Source organism: Scyliorhinus torazame, chromosome 22 (genome assembly GCF_047496885.1).
Source record: "Scyliorhinus torazame isolate Kashiwa2021f chromosome 22, sScyTor2.1, whole genome shotgun sequence".
Lineage (NCBI taxonomy): Eukaryota > Metazoa > Chordata > Chondrichthyes > Carcharhiniformes > Scyliorhinidae > Scyliorhinus > Scyliorhinus torazame.
The window spans coordinates 86300783-86320249 of record NC_092728.1 but is presented as its reverse complement, the minus strand read 5'-3'; the positions used below and the strand labels follow the sequence as shown (position 1 = coordinate 86320249).

At 42.8% G+C, this 19467-nt stretch overlaps 1 protein-coding gene across 7 annotated transcripts in view; it reads right to left on the bottom strand.

Moving 5' to 3' along the window:
* Nucleotides 1-2434: 2434 nt before the first annotated feature.
* The window catches only part of LOC140399180 (LIM/homeobox protein LMX-1.2-like), a 225386-nt gene continuing 208353 nt past the window's right edge, over nucleotides 2435-19467 (bottom strand). For all 7 annotated transcript variants that reach the window (XM_072488503.1, XM_072488504.1, XM_072488501.1 and 4 more), the window contains 5 exons: nucleotides 17713-17891; nucleotides 16609-16686; nucleotides 13962-14028; nucleotides 13125-13283; nucleotides 2435-5722 (listed from right to left, as the gene is read on the bottom strand). In XM_072488503.1, the coding sequence (XP_072344604.1) occupies nucleotides 5565-5722; nucleotides 13125-13283; nucleotides 13962-14028; nucleotides 16609-16686; nucleotides 17713-17891 (641 nt within the window). In that variant the 3' untranslated portion in view covers nucleotides 2435-5564. The remainder of the gene's footprint in view (nucleotides 5723-13124; nucleotides 13284-13961; nucleotides 14029-16608; nucleotides 16687-17712; nucleotides 17892-19467) is intronic.

Genomic DNA, 19467 nt, shown 5'->3' with positions numbered 1-19467 from the left:
CTCCTACTCAACCAGGCTCCAGCGAAACATAATGCAAGCTGGGAAGCAAATAAAAAGCAGAATCGCCTGGCAATCCGGTTCGCCAGCTTTTGAAGAAAGACCAGTTTGGAACCTTTTGCGGTGTCTGCGCTACGTTCTTTTGATCTAGTCATCTGTAAGCAAATCTTCCCTCAAGTGTGTCTAATAAATGATCTGTCTTCCACACAAACCCTGTCCAGTTCCAGCATGCCAGATTTCATAGTGGATACGTTTCCTAACAATTTCAGCTCAAATCAACGTGGTTTGGAAATACGATCAGCTTTTCAAGGCTTGTCTTCACAACCAATAGATTTGAAGCCCCTTCATTCTAAACGTTGTACAGTGCGATCAAAGAAGCGCGCCGCAGTGAAATTGTGCTCTCTAGCTCTTGGCAAATAGTTTTGCAACTCTAGTAAAACGGGATTCCTCCTCACCTTCAATACCAGCTTTTCTTTCTAGTCTTGGGACTAAAATGTAAACAGGGCCTGGGCTAAAGGAGAAATCCGAATTGTAGATTTGCAGAAAACTAATATCCCTCACGAGACCCACGGGGACACCTCAGTTAATCTCCCCATGGTGGATTTTAGTGTCAAATCAACTCAATACACTGAAGGAAATAAACTGAGGGATGAATTAAACCCCTCCTGGTGGGGTCACTGTCCACAAGTAACAAATGAGAAAGGAAACTTGGCAACGTCAAATCAGAATGTGAAAAGAGGGCACGATAAATCAATCCAACCCCTGCGGTGCCCACCGGGCATGGAAGGACTCGAGCGTGCCCATGGATGCAGCATGGTGGCACAGTGGGTAGCACTGCAGTCTCACCGCGCCGAGGTCCCAGGTTCGCTCCCCGCTCTGGGTCACTGTCCGTGTGGAGTTTGCACATTCTCCCCGTGTTTGCGTGGGTTTCGCCTCCACAACCCAAAGATGTGCAAGGTAGGTGGATTGAACATGCTAAACTGCCCCTTAGTTGGAAAAAATGAATTGGGTACTCTAAATTTATTTTTTTTAAAGACTACCCATGAACACCGCATACTCCCTCTCCAGGGACACCCTCGATCGCCCCCTGTCTGGCCCCGTTAGAAATCGACTGATAATAGCGGGCCCGGCCTTGGACCGTCCAGAACGGTGGTCCTGTTTGGGACCTTGGAGCTGTAAGCCACGTCGCGGCCTTTACTTTTGTTGTTGAATTAAACTGAGCTTGGATTTATCTTCTCGCCCCCCTCCCTGAGCTTTTAGAAAAATGTTCTCCTAGCTCGAGATTCAAACTCCGTTGCTCTAAATCTGAGGAAGGGGCGGGAAGATGGGGCTGAAGGAGCGGTGGTGGCGAAGAGTTCAAATCTTGGTCTCAGTGACATTAAGTATTCAATCTTAAGATACAAGATAGAACAAGCAAAGACCATGAGCCTCAAAGACCCCACACCTTTCACAGATACATTGGAATCCTACCTGCCAAGGACTCTTGGTTTTATCTCGTGTCTTATCTTTTTGATAGAATACTTCCCATAAAAATACATGTCGCTCAGCAGGTGGAAAGACTTGTGACAGCAAGTGCTCCTGTGTTGTATTATAATTGTGGCCCAAATCTTGTCAAGGGATTGCTGTCAATCAGGGTAAATAAAGCCCATCATTTGAAGAAACAAAACCCCACTCTCCCGTCAGCTATGAAACCAAATGCACACAGGGAAGGTGCCCAATTGGCAGAACAATTCAGCGTTGGAAAAGCTATGAACAGAGTGCAGTGAGATTGACAAGTCATTATCAAAAAGATCTGCCCTCCAGCAGTAGTATTATAGATAAATCAGGAATTAAGATAAGACAGTGATCATTAAAACAAATCTTTGAAGAGCTGTTTGAACTCATCGGTTGAGCTGATAATCAGATTTACAACTTACTGAAAGACTTGTGGAACATGTGAGTCGCTGCCTTGAATGCTAAACTGCCTGACCCGTTTTAAACAATCCAGGTGCACAGCGTCAGTGCCGGTAGCCTTTGCGGAGGCATTTTTTACCTGCAGTCAAATGTCCTCGTTCCGCTCCTTTTGTTTAATGCAGCTGTGTGAGATAAATCAATCTCGATTTCCCTATTCGGAGATATCAGTGCGAATTCGATAATCACTCGGTTTCAACAAAGGTTTAAACTGTGCTGTTTTATGCATTGTATTTGTAAACACATCATTCTGTACAGAGTGAACTTTTTCTTTATTATACAACGTTTCCATAGTTCAGACACTAGGATGATGAAACTAATTTTAATTGTTATATAAATACATTTCAATCGCTGTGCTTCACTGTGGTAAATTATAAATGAGGGCATCTATAAAATTACCAGGGAGTAAGGTATCCAGTCAAAACTACTTGAGAATGCAAGTGTTACATATGCCAAAACAATGTGAGGTGGTTATTGTAAAGCAAGAGGTTGTACAAAAACTCTTTTTATTTAATAATGCCACAAAAATGAACTCGAGAAACACTAATAAATAATTTAAAAATAACAAGTAATTTAAATAATAAAATATGTTCTACACACAATGCAAGGTTCTCATCATGCCTGACACGGAAGGGTATGGGGGAAAGAAAAAACCAGCGCTGTCGCTAAATAATGTTGCGAAAGAAAAGTCATAGATGCTACATGTTATAGCACAGGTTTGTTTACAAGTTAATGACAATAGCAGACACAACTATAAAAATTCTACACTCGGTCTAACATAAATACAGAATATATAAATTTACAATACATACAGCCATACTGAAATCATGGACGTGAACTTGTAATAAAGGAGACAGAGGTTTGCTTGTCTTTTGTTCTAAGCTACCGGTACATCAAAATGTAAGAAAATTCGCTGTACATAGCTTTATACACAATTTATATTATTCCCACTTTTGTTTTAGATGCAAAACATATTCGGGTGATAACACTCCAGGTATGGTTTCCCTTCCAAGATCAGCCATGGGAATGTACGTTTCAGCCATATCCAATACTCCACACTGTTCTCTACACCAATTCATAAAGAGTGAAGAAAATGTTCTTCAATGAACTTATCGGGATCAATTTCATTCACCTTTGCCTTGCCCCTCAAGTGACTATGTTGATTATGTTTTTTGACGAAAACAGTATTTTAGATCATTTTTAGCACCTTAAATAATTGTAAATAGCAGACAAAATTTGACAATCTCCAAAAACTCATATGGAGCTGGGAACAATTAAAAGTTTACGCATTAGAAGCCCATTTTTTCTCTCTCTATCTACTATTCCTGGCCGAGAACGAAATCTTCTAAACTGCTTTATATTGAACAGTTTCAGGTGCGGGGATCCAACCCGAAATAAAATGCGACAAGAGCTGGAAGCATACCCTTGAAGGAAGCATGCTTTTAAAACCGCTTACCATATTAAATGGAATCACAGAGGTGGCAACCAAACTTATCACTGGTTAAGTTTGCATGAACGTAGCCATCACTGCAGCACTAACGAAACTCCCACCATATTGGTGTAATCAATCATCATTCTGTACACTGTTCCTTCTGCTTTCCTCAATAGAAACTTCATTTTGAATGACAATGGAATTACTATATAATGTGATGCATGCATACAGTAAAGAGGTTGATTTCCTCCCCAGATACCTATAGAAGGCAATCATTGTATGGGAAGACTAATAAACTGCAGTTGCCTTGACCCATAACCTCCCAAGTCCCAATTGCATAATCAATGGCATGCTGTCTGAGTGAACACATCAAATGCTAAGGGTGCCTGACAGGAGTTTGTCAATTTGCTTTTTCCTTTAAAGTATTGCTTCAGTTAAAGCGCATTATCCTCACTTGAGCAATCATACCCTCCCATGGCAGTCCCAAAATGAGGTGAACGAAATCAGAAAGGTCAACGGCTGGTTTCAGGCTTAATCTTTTACTGGAACTCAGGTCAAAGCACAGAGATTACAATTTGATGGGATGAATCATGATACAAATTATGGTAACAGTGCTTGTACTTATGCTTCCATACCTTTGAACTCTATCAGTGAAATATGTTTCTGCTTCTGGGGCGCGTCTCTTGTCGTAATTAACAAGGAGAAGGCAGGTGGATCCCAGTTGAGTTATAGGTCCACGTTTTGTTCGTATATTTTGAATTTTAAAAAGATGAGGTTTAACTTTTAGCAATTGCCTTTGGTTTTAAATCTCTTTGCATTTGCCGGAGAGATACTGTGGATAAATAAATGTACACAGTAATATAAAAACAATAACACTACTGAGCTGGATGTTGACTCATTTCTCTATCGTTCCAATTATTTGGGGGCAGATGATGGATATGGAGCAGGGAGGGGCTTCATGTATCTGCCTTTGTACGATTTGTCACTGACTTGTCTCAATGCTGCAAAATATCTCTCCCCATTCATGGGCGTATTCATCACCGACTGCTGAGTATTGAGCACTATTGCTGATGAAATATGAAACCGCGATACAAAGTACGTTTTGCCACAATAATACTTCATTCGTGTTGTACATTTTCTGGAGCAAAACTTTGGGGCTGGGGGATGTTTTGCACTAAACAAGCTGAAGTTATGCATTGTAATATCCACTATCAAGACTGTCACTTAGCAGATAGTATCAGGGCAGAGCATATCTGAAGTTACTGGGCCTAAAGACACAACATGTTGTAATTCGGACAATCTAAAAGTGAAAAACAGTGTGATGTGCTAAACTGCATGAAATAAGATCACAATAAACTCTCCGACAGAGTTTTTGAAATAGCAATGAAAACTAACGCTGGATTTCAATTTGACAAATTATCAACAGCCATCTTTGCAAACAATTTTTCCATTTATTGGCACTTGGTTAATAGCACGGGCAACACCGCCACGCGCCATTCCACACTGCTTGAGCGGGGACACCCCGGGGGGCGCGGGGGGGAGCAGCAAATACCGTGAAAGGAAAGGACAATACAAACTTGAGCACTACATTTTTGTAGCTGAATAAAAATGTTAGCTGTTGCCACGTGAGAGAGAAGGGAGATGATTCATGCAAAATGCAAGGGAGCTCAGCCCAAATTAGTCTACTTGTTTTTTTTTATGCATATGTATCTGACTAAGATGAGAATGGACTATAACATTTTCTAACCTCCTTTACATTGAGTGCACGGAGAATTGGGTGTGCATTTTAAAAATATCTTTGAGATCTAGTCATGGCCCAATGCAATAATCAACAGAATGGTAAGAAAGAGGCTGTGATTCCCAAATTTTGGTGCATATAATTAAGAACATTAAGTTCTGGAGTCTTTGTATAAAAGCATTGAAACAATGGAATGCAGCTGCAGTCTCTATGTCCCGTGCTGCCATTGTTGTGCTGCTTTGAATTCTATTGAATCACTGACATTATCTTCTTGGTGGCAGTTTTTTTCTGCCACATGAGAGATAGCGGATAAGTTCATTATGAGGCAAGAATAAGGTAATATATGGCAGTACAGTTTTCTTTATTTCGTTTTTCTATCCCCCAACCCCACCCCCTCATTTTAAAGTCACCATAATACATCCGGCTTCTTCTCAAGTCCTGCTGTTTTCACGAGGCAAAATATGAGTTCTGCATGGAATAGAGCCTGTCGATTGGGTTCCCCACTCTTGCTTGCATGGGGTTAACTTCTGACGAGGCGAGAAAACAGTCGCTCAAGCTGGTGAGGGAGGTGTCGCTATCGATATCGTGGAAGAGGGAGTCGTTTCCTGGAATCACAAAATGAAAGCACTTAATTGACAGCATTAAATCACTTAAAGGGCGTTATGATGAGTTTTCATTTTTAATGAAGCTTCATGACTTTTTTGTGCTCCTTGGATGCTCATAAAATCCAGAAATCCAGAAAGCAATTGATAAATAATAAATAATGTATGAAAATGAGAAAAAAAGAAATACAGGGATATTTCCAGAGTGTCAGTATGGGTATATAGAGGAGCACAAAATGATACATTCTTTTAAGAGTCCTCTTTTTAAATTTGTGTGTACAATATTAAAGTACCACTTCCAGAAACTAGTATTTTTTCTACAGATTGACACTAAGTTTATTGTTGATACTACTGTCAAAATAAAATTTCCACTAAGCAAAATGTGAATATGTTCAATGCATCGGGTTATCGGCTTCAATGTCAAACATGGAGCGAATCTTCACCAACTCTTGGTTTAAATGATCAAATATAGCAGTGCTGTCCCTTCCTACCAGTAGAAAGTGGGGATAAGGTGAGAAAACTAGACTTAAAATACCAGTCGACAGTATACAACCTGAAATCTTGGGCTGGATTTTCGTGCAGGTAGCAAAAGTGGGATACATTCCCAGCTCACACACCCCGCATTGGGAGAAGGAGCCAGGAATGGTGGGATTCACATTGTGTGTGGGGGAGAGGAGGGGGTGCAGGCTGCAGTTGGGCCACATGACCCAGGAAAAAATTTGGAGGCAGCGACAGAAACTGCCTGGTGACCAGGTGGGCTAGTTAAAAGATGCCCACCCCACAGTATTGTGGAATTCATCCTGTGGACATCATTATAAAATAGATAAAATTCTTCAGCCCTCATTTCTCACTCCCCACGTGCTATCCACGTCACGTCATGCATTTACCTCCATGATGCCCTTTGGCCAATTGTGCAGAATGAGGTGTGACTGAGAACCCAGAAATCCACAATAATACTGAAATAGCTGTGCCCCAGGGGAAACATTATTTGGCTCTCTGACCTCTTCTGTCAATTGCACAATGTTTATTTACACACGTGCTTGCGGTTTCAGCTACTGATACTGTAAAGGGTCTAGATGATAGGTAGTTTTACAGACCTGTAGTAAAACCGAATTTTGTGGACAGTTATCAGTGAATTGCTGTTTCAAAGCATTTTTTTTCTTTACACAATCTATTGTCACTAAAGATTTCATTGTACAGTGTATAGTGCATGAACAAGCATGAAAATGTCCCATTTTAGCATAATGAGGAGCATGACATACAGTGGTAAAGGGCATGCCTTAGCATGGGGGGAGGGAGCCTTTCGAACCTACCTTTCAATAGGTTCCCTCATGCAAATGATGGTTCACTGCCTGAGACCCGCCCCGCGATGCTCCATTGCCGACCGGCTGAATTCCCGGACGGTGTGGGACTCGTCCGGGATACTCGCGTGGCAACTGCGGACTCAGTCCGGGACCGCCAAGGTCAGGGAAGGGCCAATCATTCAGGGCTGGGGCAATGTAAATGGGCGGTCTGTGGCACGCGAGTGGCCGATGCGGGGCACTATTTTGCCGTTCCAGGTCCATGGGCTGAGTCTGCCATGGAGCACGGCACCCGCCATGGAGCACGGCACCTGCCGTGTGCATGTGCGGCCTCTGGCACAGAAGTGCTGGGGGGGCATATTGGAGCTAGAGCTGTGAGCTCTATGATGGCTGCCTGCTAGCCCTTAGCAAAACAGTGAATCTGTGGCCTTTTAACGCCAGTTTTCCTGACATAAAAGACCACAGTTTTCACAACAACGTGGGGACCTAGTCCCCAAAACGAAGAATCCAGCCCATTGTTTCAGTCATTGTATCACATAATGAATTAAGAACATAAGAACTAGAAGCAGGAGTAGGCCATCTGGCCCCTCGAGCCTGCTCCACCATTCAATGAGATCATGGCTGATCTTTTGTGGCCTCAGCTCCACTTTCCAGCCCGAACACCATAACCCTTATTCTTCAAAAAACTATCTATCTTTATCTTAAAAACATTTAATGAAGGAGCCTCTACTGCTTCACTGGGCAAGGAATTCCATAGATTCACAACCCTTTGGGTGAAGAAGTTCCTCCTAAACTCAGTCCTAAATCTACTTCCGCTTATTTTGAGGCTATGCCCCCTAGTTCTGCTTTCACCCGCCAGTGGAAACAACCTGCCCGCATCTATCCTATCTATTCCCTTCATAATTTTATATGTTTCTATAAGATCCCCCCTCACCCTTCTAAATTCCAACGAGTACAGTCCCAGTCTACTCAACCTCTCCTCGTAATCCAACGCCTTCAACTCTGGGATTAACCTAGTGAATCTCCTCTGCACACCCTCCAGTGCCAGTACGTCCTTTCTCAAGTAAAGAGACCAAAACTGAACACAATACTCCAGGTGTGGTCTCACTAACACCTTATACAATTGCAGCATAACCTCCCTAGTCTTAAACTCCATCCCTCTAGCAATGAAGGACAAAATTCCATTTGCCTTCTTAATCACCTGTTGCACCTGTAAACCAACTTTTTGCGACTCATGCACTAGCACACCCAGGTCTCTCTGCACAGCAGCATGTTTTAATATTTTATCATTTAAATAATAATCCCTTTTGCTGTTATTCCTACCAAAATGGATAACCTCACATTTGTCAACATTGTATTCCATCTGCCAGACCCTAGCCCATTCACTTAGCCTATCCAAATCCCTCTGCAGACTTCCAGTATCCTCTGCACGTTTTGCTTTACCACTTATCTTAGTGTCATCTGCAAACTTGGACACATTGCCCTTGGTCCCCAACTCCAAATCATATATGTAAATTGTGACCAATTGTGGGCCCAACACTGATCCCTGAGGGACACCACTAGCTACTGATTGCCAACCAGAGAAACACCCATTAATCACCACTCTTTGCTTTCTATTAATTAACCAATCCTCTATCCATGCTACTACTTTCCCCTTAATGCCATGCATCTTTATCTTATGCAGAAAAGTATATCTAATAATCTAAACGATCAACTGAATTGGGTCAAAGTTATTGAAAATGCATTTTTTTCATGGACAGAAACTGATGTCGAAACGTCTGCCACGAGCCAGCCAGGAGTCGAACCTGGGATGTCCCGATCCGGAGTCAGGCTCGTTATCCATTGTGCCACTGGCCCACTTAGTCATTGTTGTATTTAGTTCTAAGAATGTATCAACTAATCAGCTATAGCAAGGACTCCAGGCCGAGCTGTGTAACATGGAAAGTGTGAGAACCAAATCCAGTAATTTTCCTAAGACTGCACACGCAGACGCAGAGCTAGTTTTGATAGGCACGAGTCAATCTTAAGTAATATCCAATGTTTGATTAATAAATCATTCTATAAGTAATATACATTCATTTGAATAAACCAGGAGGTCTCAGCTGATAATTAGAAACCAATGACAGTAAATGAGGGGTTAAACCAGAGATAAAAATTCCCTTAAAAGACCTTGTGACCGAGGTCTTTGTTTCTGAATTTCTGAATTCTTGAATCATCTACCTGTTTGATTGTGTCAAAGCGATTTCTTTATGATTTTTTGCCATGTGTTCAACCTTTTTATGTATTGTTTGATATTTCATTTCTAAGTTTTTATTTAGTTTTTAACCAAGTGTATTCAAGTGAATAATTAGCAAAAAGTCATATTTTGACACTTCCAATCAACCGGACTATCAACTCTTATTAGAAGGTAAAATAAGAGCCCCAATAGGTAATTAGCAAAAAAAAATCTTTTTAACTCAGTAAATTGTGATCATCCACCTGATACACAACAAACTCAATGGTAAGATATTTTGACAGGGAATTGGATAAATGTATTAATAAAGTTACATTTTCAAGGGGAAAAGCAGCAGAGTGGACTTTGATAGTTGTTTCAGAGGGTAGGCCCAGACAGGATGGACCAAACTACTGACTTGTATGATTCCACAGGATACAGGAGCAGAAGTAGGCCATTCGGCCCGTCGAGTCTGCTCCTCCATTCGATCATGGCTGATATGTTACTCATCCTCATTCTCCTGCCTTATCCTCACAACCCCCGATCCCCTTATTAATCAAGAAATCCCCTTATTAATCAAGGACACAAGATTTATGCTTGAGGTGATGTTACCTACAGGGATACAGACCAAGAGGTGGAAGGTGGAATTATACAGAATAGTTATTTCTTAGAACATAAGAACTAGGAACAGGATTGGGCAATTTAGCCTCTCCAGCCTGCTCCATCGTTCAATATGATCATGGCTGATCTCACCATGACCTCAGCTCCACCATTTTGCCTGTTCTCTGTAACCCATTACTAATTAAAAATCTGCCCAACTCCTCCTTAAATTTACTCACTGTCCCAGCATCCACCACACTGTGGTGAAGCAAATTCCACCGATTGACAACCCTTTGAGAGTAGTAGTTTCACCTCACCTCTGTTTTAAATTTGCTACCCCTTATCCTGAGACTATGACCTCTCGTTCTAGAATGCCCCACAAGAGGAAGCACCCATTCCACGTCTACTTTATCCATATGTTTTATCATCTTATATACCTCAATTTGATCTCCCCTCATTCTTCTAAACTCTAGAGAGTATAGGCTTAGACTGCTCAACCTCTCTTCATACGACAAACCCCTCATCTCTGGAATCAATCTAGTGAACCTCCTCTGAACTGTCTCCAATGCCTGACAACCCATCTCCATCTTTCCTCAAATAAGGGGACCAAAACTGTTACCAAAACTCCAGGCATTTCCTTACCTTTATACTCTATTCCTTTTGCTTTTAGCCTCCTTTTAATAATATTCAATTCAAAACAAAGAGACTCAATTTTCCACTCCTCTCAGTTCTACTGAGGTCTGTAGCCAGCTTTCATCAGCAGGGACCATAGAGTGTGAGAGAGTGTGTGAGGCTATATATTTAAGTGACATTTAATTCTGAGTATGTCACTTAAATGGGCCATCAAATATAACCATGAGTGCTGAGTGCAACTGAAACCTAAAAACTAGAAACTATTGCAGCGATAGGATACATTTAAAAATAAATTTAGAGAGGGCAGCATGGTGGCGCAGTGTGTAGCACTGCTACCTCACAGCCCTGAGGTCACAGGTTTGATCCCGGCTCTGGGTCACTGTCCGTGTGGAGTTTGCACATTCTTCCCGTGCTTGCATGGGTTTCACCCCCTCAATCCAAAGATGTGCAGGGTAGGTGGATTGGCCATGCTTAATTGGAAAAAAATGAATTGGGCACTGTATTAAAAAAAAATTAAAATAAATTTAGAGTACCCAATTTTTTTGTTCTAATTAACGGGCAATTTGTGTGTCCAATCCACTTACTCTGCACATCTTTGGGTTGTGGTGGTGAGACCCACACAGAAACGGGGCAAATGTGCAAACCCCACACGGACAGTGACCCGGGGCCGGGACCAAACCCAGGTCCTCGGCGCCGTGAGGCAGCCGTGTTAACCACTGTGCCACTGTGCCACCTATCACATCTATCCATAAACAACTTTAATGCCAAGAGGAAAGATTTGGAAGAATGAATTATTGGCTACAACAGAAACTAAGCCTGACAAGCAAATGTGAAAAGCTGATATCTAACGAAGCTCACTGCCAACATAGAGAACTTATGTAGCCTATCCCTGATCTAACCCATTGGATATAATACTCACTGAGCCTAGATTTTTATTGCGGGATTACCTCTAAGTAGGTGCCAAGGAATAATGTCACGATGAGTAACAGGCTTATAAGGAAAATTCAGCTCAATTGAATATTGCGTTTAGGATTTGATGCTTATAATGTGGGAAATATCTAATGGACACACACCAGGTCATGTCTGAGTCACACTGACCTTTGTGTGAGAGATACTGAGAGATGCTATTCGTATTTAAATTACAGTATAGCAAGGGCGCCACGGTGGTGCAGTGGTTAGCACTGTTGACTCACGGCGCCGAGGTCCCAGGTTCGATCCTGGCTCTGGGTCACTGTCCGTGTGGAGTTTGCACATTCTCCCCATGTTTGCGTGGGTTTCACCTCACAACCCAAAGTTGTGCAGGCTAAATTGCCCCTTAATTGGAAAAATGAATTGGGTACTCTAAATTTAAAAATTAATTGATGGAGGGAGTGAATGTTTAAGGTGGTGAATGGAATGCTGGTCAAGAGGACTTCTTTGTCCTGGATGGCGTTGGGTTTCATAGTGTTGCTACACTCATCCAGGCAAGTGGAGAGTATTCCATCATAATCCTGATTAGGGGTGTAGATGGTGGACAGGCTTTGAGGAGTCAGGAGGTGAGCTATTCAACGCAGAATACCCAGTCTTTGACCTTACTCTTGCAGCCAATCTGATCAAAAGATGTTGATGATAGAGGATTCAGCAATGATAATTCCACTGAATGTCATGGTGTGATGATTAGACTCTCTCTTGTTGGAGATGGTCATTGCCCGGCCCTTGTGGTAGCATAAAATATTGCTTGCCATTTGTCAATCAAGCCTGAATGTTGTCCCAGTTTTGCTGCATATGGACACGGACTGCTTCATCACCTGGGAGTTGTAATTGGAAATGAACAGTGCGTAACCATCAGTGATCATCTCCACTTCTGATCTTATGATGGAGGGAAAATCATCATTGATGGATCAGTTGAAGATTATTGGGTTGAGGGCACTGCCCTAAGGACCCTCTGCAGCAATGTCCTGGGGCTGAGATGATTGAGCTCCAATAACCACAACAGTCCTCCTTTGTGTTCAGTATGACTCCGGGACTGTTTCCAAAATTGCTTCAATTTTACTAAGACTGCCATACGTGGTTAGATGCTGCCTTGATACCATTGGCAGTCATCTCACGCCACCTTTTTGTGATTAAAAAGTCTGTACAAAATCAGAGCTTGGTGCATTTCCAAAAATATCAGATTTTAAAGACCTTTAATGCATAGGCAGAGATGCCTATACTTTCAACATTACAGTATATAAAACTTAAGAGCAGAGAGACAGGTCCTTTCGGTCCTCTGCAGACATTTATGCTCCACACAAGCCTCCTCTCACTCTATCAGCTTTATCTAACATATGTGCACATCTTTCTATTTTCCCCCCATGTATTTATATAGCTTCCCCTTAATCTTATCTATGCTTTCTGTTCAAACCATTTGGTTTTATAAGCGATGATCTTGTATTTATGGACTGAGTTCTGGTTCCCCCACAAGTGGAAACATATTCTCTATGTCTACGCTTTCAAACCCCCTTCTGCCATTTAAAGAACACCATTGGGTCATCTCTAGGCCTTTTCTTTTCTTGAGAAAAGAGCCTGAAGCCTACTCAATCTTTCCTGATAGTTAAACAGTATAAGCTGATGTTTTGAAATGGGTGCAGGAAATTAAATTGAAAGTTGACAGAGTAACTGAATACAAGTAGACACCTACCATACGGATTCATGTGGTCCCCTGGCATCTGGGGTGGGGTGAGTCCTTGTTGAAATGGATCAGAGTTGTAACCATTTTGGTCTATGGACACGAGCTGCTGCTGCGGACCAACTGGGGCGTATGAATTTATCATCCCATCCATTCTATTTGACATCACTTCTGCCAATGAAAACAAGATCAATCAGGAGTTCGCCTGGCCTTCCTGGCTTCAGAAAATGGTCCTTTTCAATAGAGCAGATTTGTTTCTTTGTCGGGAAGTAACAAGCTTTCTTGTCTGAATAAAGCACGTTAATCTTTCATGGATCCACGATGGGAATACAATAAATCGAGGCGGAGAGCGGTGTGATGAGGTACCACAGCGGTCGAGTCGCCTTGTCTCATAACTCACCAGCAACCCTCGTAGTGAGTCACCCTCATGAGTGGGATATCAGATGTATCCTATGGCTGTTCATTATCTGTTCTGTTTATACCACAGGCTAGATAAGTAATCTAAATTAAAATGATAAAAGCTGGATACAGATTTTAATTTTAAAAGGAAATTAAACTGCAGAGTGACTGTACAATGGTTGGGGTGACATCACCGGGCTATGGTAGTGATGGATGTCGACAATTGTGGTTTAACACTTAGTATTTATTGAGACTATTTTTTAATCCTGTTACACTTGCGCACATTGTTTTCAGTGGTATTGCAATTTAAAACCAGATTGCTTTGAATTCTTCATTACAGAACATTTAGCAGTCGTGTAAGACATTCATAACAGTTTTCTGTTGAAGGTTTTTTATTTCTCTCTCTTCCACCTGCTGTCCTGCCCACTAGCCCCACCATCAGATGGTTACCTTGTCCAAGGCGCTGACCGTTCTGTTGTTCTTGCTGCTGCTGTTGTCTTCGTGCCAGCTTTTTCATCTTAAAAATTGCAAATAAATCAGCGTGAAATCAGGCAAAGCAGCAGGGTTTCGAAAACACCCAAATTGAATTACATTTCTAAAAGTCAGCTAATAACAAAGTGGACTAGACAGATCCACTAGGTACTTTATAAGGTGGGGGTATGACTTTTTCCTGCATGTTGGTGAAGTGCAAAGGGATAGAAGGCAATTGCAATATGAAAATTGTATTGTGAGTGAAATAATATTACACATCATAAGATCATGGGGTGAATTCTCCGCCGGCGGGATTCTCCGTTCGGCCGGCAGCACAACCCCGCCCACGGGTTTACCGGCGGCTTAGGGTGGACACGATGGGAAATCCCATTGGCCGGCGGTGGGAATGGAGAATCCCGCTTCCGGCGATAGCATGCCGCCAAGGAACATGCGGCTGGGGAGGCGGACCATTCACCTCCCTATCACTGCAGCTATTGCTGTTACAAATGGAAGGGCATCATTAGAGCTGTGATTAATTAATCCCAATCAGCCATAAAACATGAACATTTCTCCCCGTTTATGTAAACAAAACATTATACCAGTGCTCCTCACATGTGATTAACATGTTTTCATCAACATTGACTGGAGTACGACTGGTATATAACAATGAAAAGTTAATTCGAGAAATTTGAATGAGAATGTATTTTATCCAATTGTGCAGTACCTATTTACCTATCTCAAATCTATTGTCAGACGGGCAGCACGGTGGCGCAGTGGGTTAGCCCTACAGCCTCACGGCGCCGAGGTCCCAGGTTCGATCCCGGCTCTGGGTTACTGTCCGTGTGGAGTTTGCACATTCTCCCCGTGTTTGCGTGGGTTTCGCCCCCACAACTCAAAGATGTGCAGGGTAGGTGGATTGGCCACGCGAAATTGCCCCTTAATTGGAAAAAATGAATTGGGTACTCTAAATTTAAAAAACAAACCTATTGTCAGACATCAGTTCTGCATATACATTGTACTATTTGTCACTTATTCCAATCGTGTGAAAGAATTGTTTCAGTGGGGCAATGTTTTTTTTCCTTTAATAAACTTAGAGTACCCAATTCACATTTTTTCCAATTAAGGGGCAATTTAACGTGGCCAATCCACCTACCTTGCACCACTTTGTACTGTGGGGGTGACACCCCATAGACACGGGGAGAATGTGTCAACTCCACAAAGACAGGGCCAGGATCGAACCCGAGTCCTTTGTGCCATGAGGCAGCAGTGCCAACCACTCCGCCGCCGTTCCGCCCACTCTACGGGGCAGTGTAATGGATCTTTGGGATGTATATGTGATTTGGTGCTGGTAGCCTTTTGGCTAGTTTGCCATTTATATGTTTTGGGTGATCTTTTGCCTCACAAAGGAGATGAGTGTCTGCCGGGAACATTTCACCCAGCATCAAGTACCTCCAAAGTCAGGAATTACACATGGCACATGCAACACTGCGCTATCTGAAAAATGTGTACCAACATCCTCCCCTACGACAGTCATTACTTTTCTCTCACACCAGCCTCTCCTTCCCTCTCAGAGACCAGAGTCCAAAATCTGAGCTGAGCATCTGCTGCAGCTAATTCAAAATGGGGTAGAGAATGATCCAACCCAATTCACGCCTAGCTGTAATGCTAGCAGACACACGGGTCTCCATTCTGCTCACTTGAGCTGGGTTCAAATCCAGCTGTATGTGGGGGGGGGTTTGGGTTGGATTTTACCCTTACAGGGCATCGAGAAATGGGGAGTAGCAAATTGGTGACCGGTTATGAACTCTGCCTAAACATGGAAATGAATTGGCAGGAATGTAAATGGACTGCTGATTCGCTGCTGCCTGTTGTCATGTTGCATCCCAAGACAAATGTATCTCTCGTGATTGTCGCTTTAAGGGCAACACAGCAGAGTAAGGGTGAGCTGGCCTGGGAGACCAATACACTCTCAAAGGCCTGGGAGACCAATCAGGACTCGTTGAGGAACTACCCCAGGGGGAGGTGTTCTCCTTGGCAGAGATATTTTAGAATGAGCTGCAAACATTTTGCTGCTGTTGAAGATCACTGTAAAGAAATTCCTTTTTGTTCACCAATAAAGCCTTTGAGAGTTTATCATTACAGTATCGTGCCACAATTCCCCAGCTTCATTTTCGGATTATATTTGTTCTTAGATGCATGTGGGAAAGTGGCCTTTATTGCCCCTCCCTAGTTGCCTAGAGGCCGGCGATGGATCTCTTGATGTTCCATTTTCTAATAATTAATTTACAACTGAGTTGGCCACCAAGCTAGCATTAAAAAAAAAATCAACGTAAAGCCAAACCAGATGGAGATGGAAAGTTCACTGAAGGACATTAGTGGCCGAGCTGAACTTTCTTGACAATCTGGGAGCTCTCATGTTCACTTTTGGATGCTAGTCCACAGATTTATTGACTTCATTTTCACAGCTTGTCACGGTGGGCTTTGAACTCGCAACCTCCAGAGATTTTCACCCAGTGCTATGACTACCTGACTACTGAGCCCTACTGCACGAGAAATAATATTCCAAAAAAGAACGATGGTAAGCAAAAGGATTTCAAATTCGAGTAACTTGCGACCAGAAGGTTACCTTGGCTCTTTGATTTTGGAACCAAACTTGAACTACTCTGACACTAAGTCCCGTTTCAGATGCGAGCGTTTCTCTGACCTGTTGAGAAAAATCATTTGTATGTTGACTTTAATAAGCAAACAGAAAGATATACGGATTTTTAGTGAAAGCAATCTTCCCGAAGCGCACTCGGTTTTCTGAATGCAAAAGCATACTATTGAGCATAGATCATGGACAGCAAGTGGGGTCAAGGGTTTTGGGCACAGGGCAAGTGGGGAGTTGGAGATCAACAATGATGTTTGAGTGGAGCAGGTTGAGGGGGTTGGTGGTCTGCGTAGCCTACTCCTTGCTCCCATTTCATTCGTTCTTAGAAATATTTAAAAGCTCTGGAAAATAGGAAGACTCATTTCAACCTGCCTGCCTGGCCAAAATTGATTGATGGGTAGTTAAATTGGCTGTAGTGACTTATCCTTCCCAACTGATCCTGCTGTTTTTCTGCAGTTTGATCAAGGGGAGAGCGCCCACTGAAAGCTTTCTTTAAATATGCAAAGTTGGCTCCAAACATTTTGAGGCCAGGTCTGCAATTTTAACTCAAGGTGAATTCAGGGAAGGCTTCAGCACCAGGCCAACTCGATACAGGAGCGATCCGGGCCAGAGGAGGCCCAGAAAGGTGAGTTCAGTTTATTTTATTTTTTCCTTGTTTTATTGATCCTCCAAGTCTCAGAAGGAAATGTTGGACCACTTCCATTCTGGTTTGACCCCTTCCTCTACCCATTCCCCCAACTACGATGTGCACCCCCCCCCCCCCACCTCCTGTTCTATGAAATCCCATTCTCTCACACCGGACAGCGAGGCACTTTGCACAAACCTCAGGTAGGAGGGCCTAAGCAGAGAGTTGGGAATGCCAATCTCTCGGGCCTTGTCTTGAAAAGAATTGGACAGTTTGGCAGCACCCTCAATCTCTGCCCCACACAACCATCAAAAGGTCATGTTGGGCCTGAGGATTGGTTATGAGGGGCTGAAAGAAATTGACTTGCCTTTGCACTGAAAACTTTTTGTAGTTCTGTGAAAACTAACAGGTAAATAACATAACCAGGTGTACCGGACAACAACTGAAACCCTTACCTTTCTGCACGGTTTGGAAGAAACTTCAAATGATGCTTTAAATGCTCTCCGTTGCTGTGTTGTAAGGATTGTTCTGGGCCGCTTTGGCCTTCTCTGATCCTTAGCATCTTCACAAGCCTTTCCCTGAATTCCCTGAATTTTATTTGGCTTAATGTCAATATCTTCATCATCACTTTTCACTGTAAATTCATCAAATGAAATACAGTTCATTGTCAATTTAAAATATTACAGAATTACCCATGAATACAACGCTTGAGAAAAAAAATCCAACAGTCTTCTGTAAAAACAAAGCTTTGGTGCAGTTTTTCAAGTCGAGGGGTTGGAAATGGGGCATGCCAAACACTTACTGTGAACCACAGGCATCCAAAGGCACCCATTAGGCTTAAAGTTTAGGTTTGAACTCTTTTACCTAAGTAAAATTCATTAATCCCCAAGAGGAGTGCCACCAGTGTGACATTTTCCATTATCGACTCCCGGGTACAATTATAGAATAGAATCATAGAAGTTTACAGCATGGAAACAGGCCCTTCGGCCCAACCAGTCCATGCCGCCCAGTTTTTACCATTAATCTAGTCCCAGTTGCCCGCACTTGGCCCATAACCCTCTATACCCATCTTACCCATGTAACTATCTAAATGCTTTTTAAAAGACACAATTGTACCCGCCTCTACTACTACCTCTGGCAGCCCATTCCAGACACTCACTACCCTCTGAGTGAAGAAATTGCCCCTCTGGGCCCTTCTGAATCTCTCCCCTCTCACCTTAAACCTATGCCCTCTAGTTTTAGACTCCCCTACCTTTGGGAAAAGATGTTGACTATCTACCTTATCTATGCCCCTCATTATTTTATAGACCTCTATAAGATCACCCCTAAGCCTCCTACGCTCCAGGGAAAAAAGTCCCAGTCTATCCAGCCTCTCCTTATAACTCAAACCATCAAGTCCTGGCAACATCCTAGTAAATCTTTTAATTGTTGATTTATTGTCAAATTTAGGGTAATTATTTTCCGTGGGGGCTCATGTGCACCTGGAGCCCAGTTGAGACTGTACAGCAACTTATAACTAACAGTGAGATTGCAGGCAATCACAAAAATTAAGCAATCACAGCTACATCCAAGGCAAATGTGCCTGAACTGACATTTTACCATTTCACATATTGATGTATCCTGAATTTATCTTCACAAAATACCTTCCAATTGATACTATACATATGTAGAGAGAAGAGAACATGCTCAAGGTGCTGCTATTTTGGAGGAGCCATTTGGGAGGTGATAACGAGGATCATTTCAGAGACCTGTTTCTAACCATATCTTCGAGTGATGACACAAGGCTTTTGACATTCCTGGATTGACGTGGACAAGTACCGAGGGCTCCCAGTGGGTCTGGCAATGGAGATAGGAGAGCTGCTAGCCAGCATGCAGGTTTCCTGGCTCCATCCTAGACTGAGCCATTTACCCACAAGTGGTGGCAGTCAAGAAGACTCAGTGAGGGCTACTAATGGAAGCTGACTTGGATTTTCCAGTGGGGTCTCCAGGTCCCCATAGGAGGCCGGGGACAATTTGACTACCCGGAAGCAGCCTTCCAGTAGCAGGGAGACCAATGCTCTGGGCAGGTTTAGAGACCCTCCCTGCCTGTCTGGAAAAGTTGGTTCCCCACCCCCCCCAGGGTGATGTCCTGGCTGCAAATGCTTTTCTTTTTTAAAATAATTTTTAAAAATTGAGTGGAGGGGAGGGAGGCTCCCTCTTGGGCACCCTCT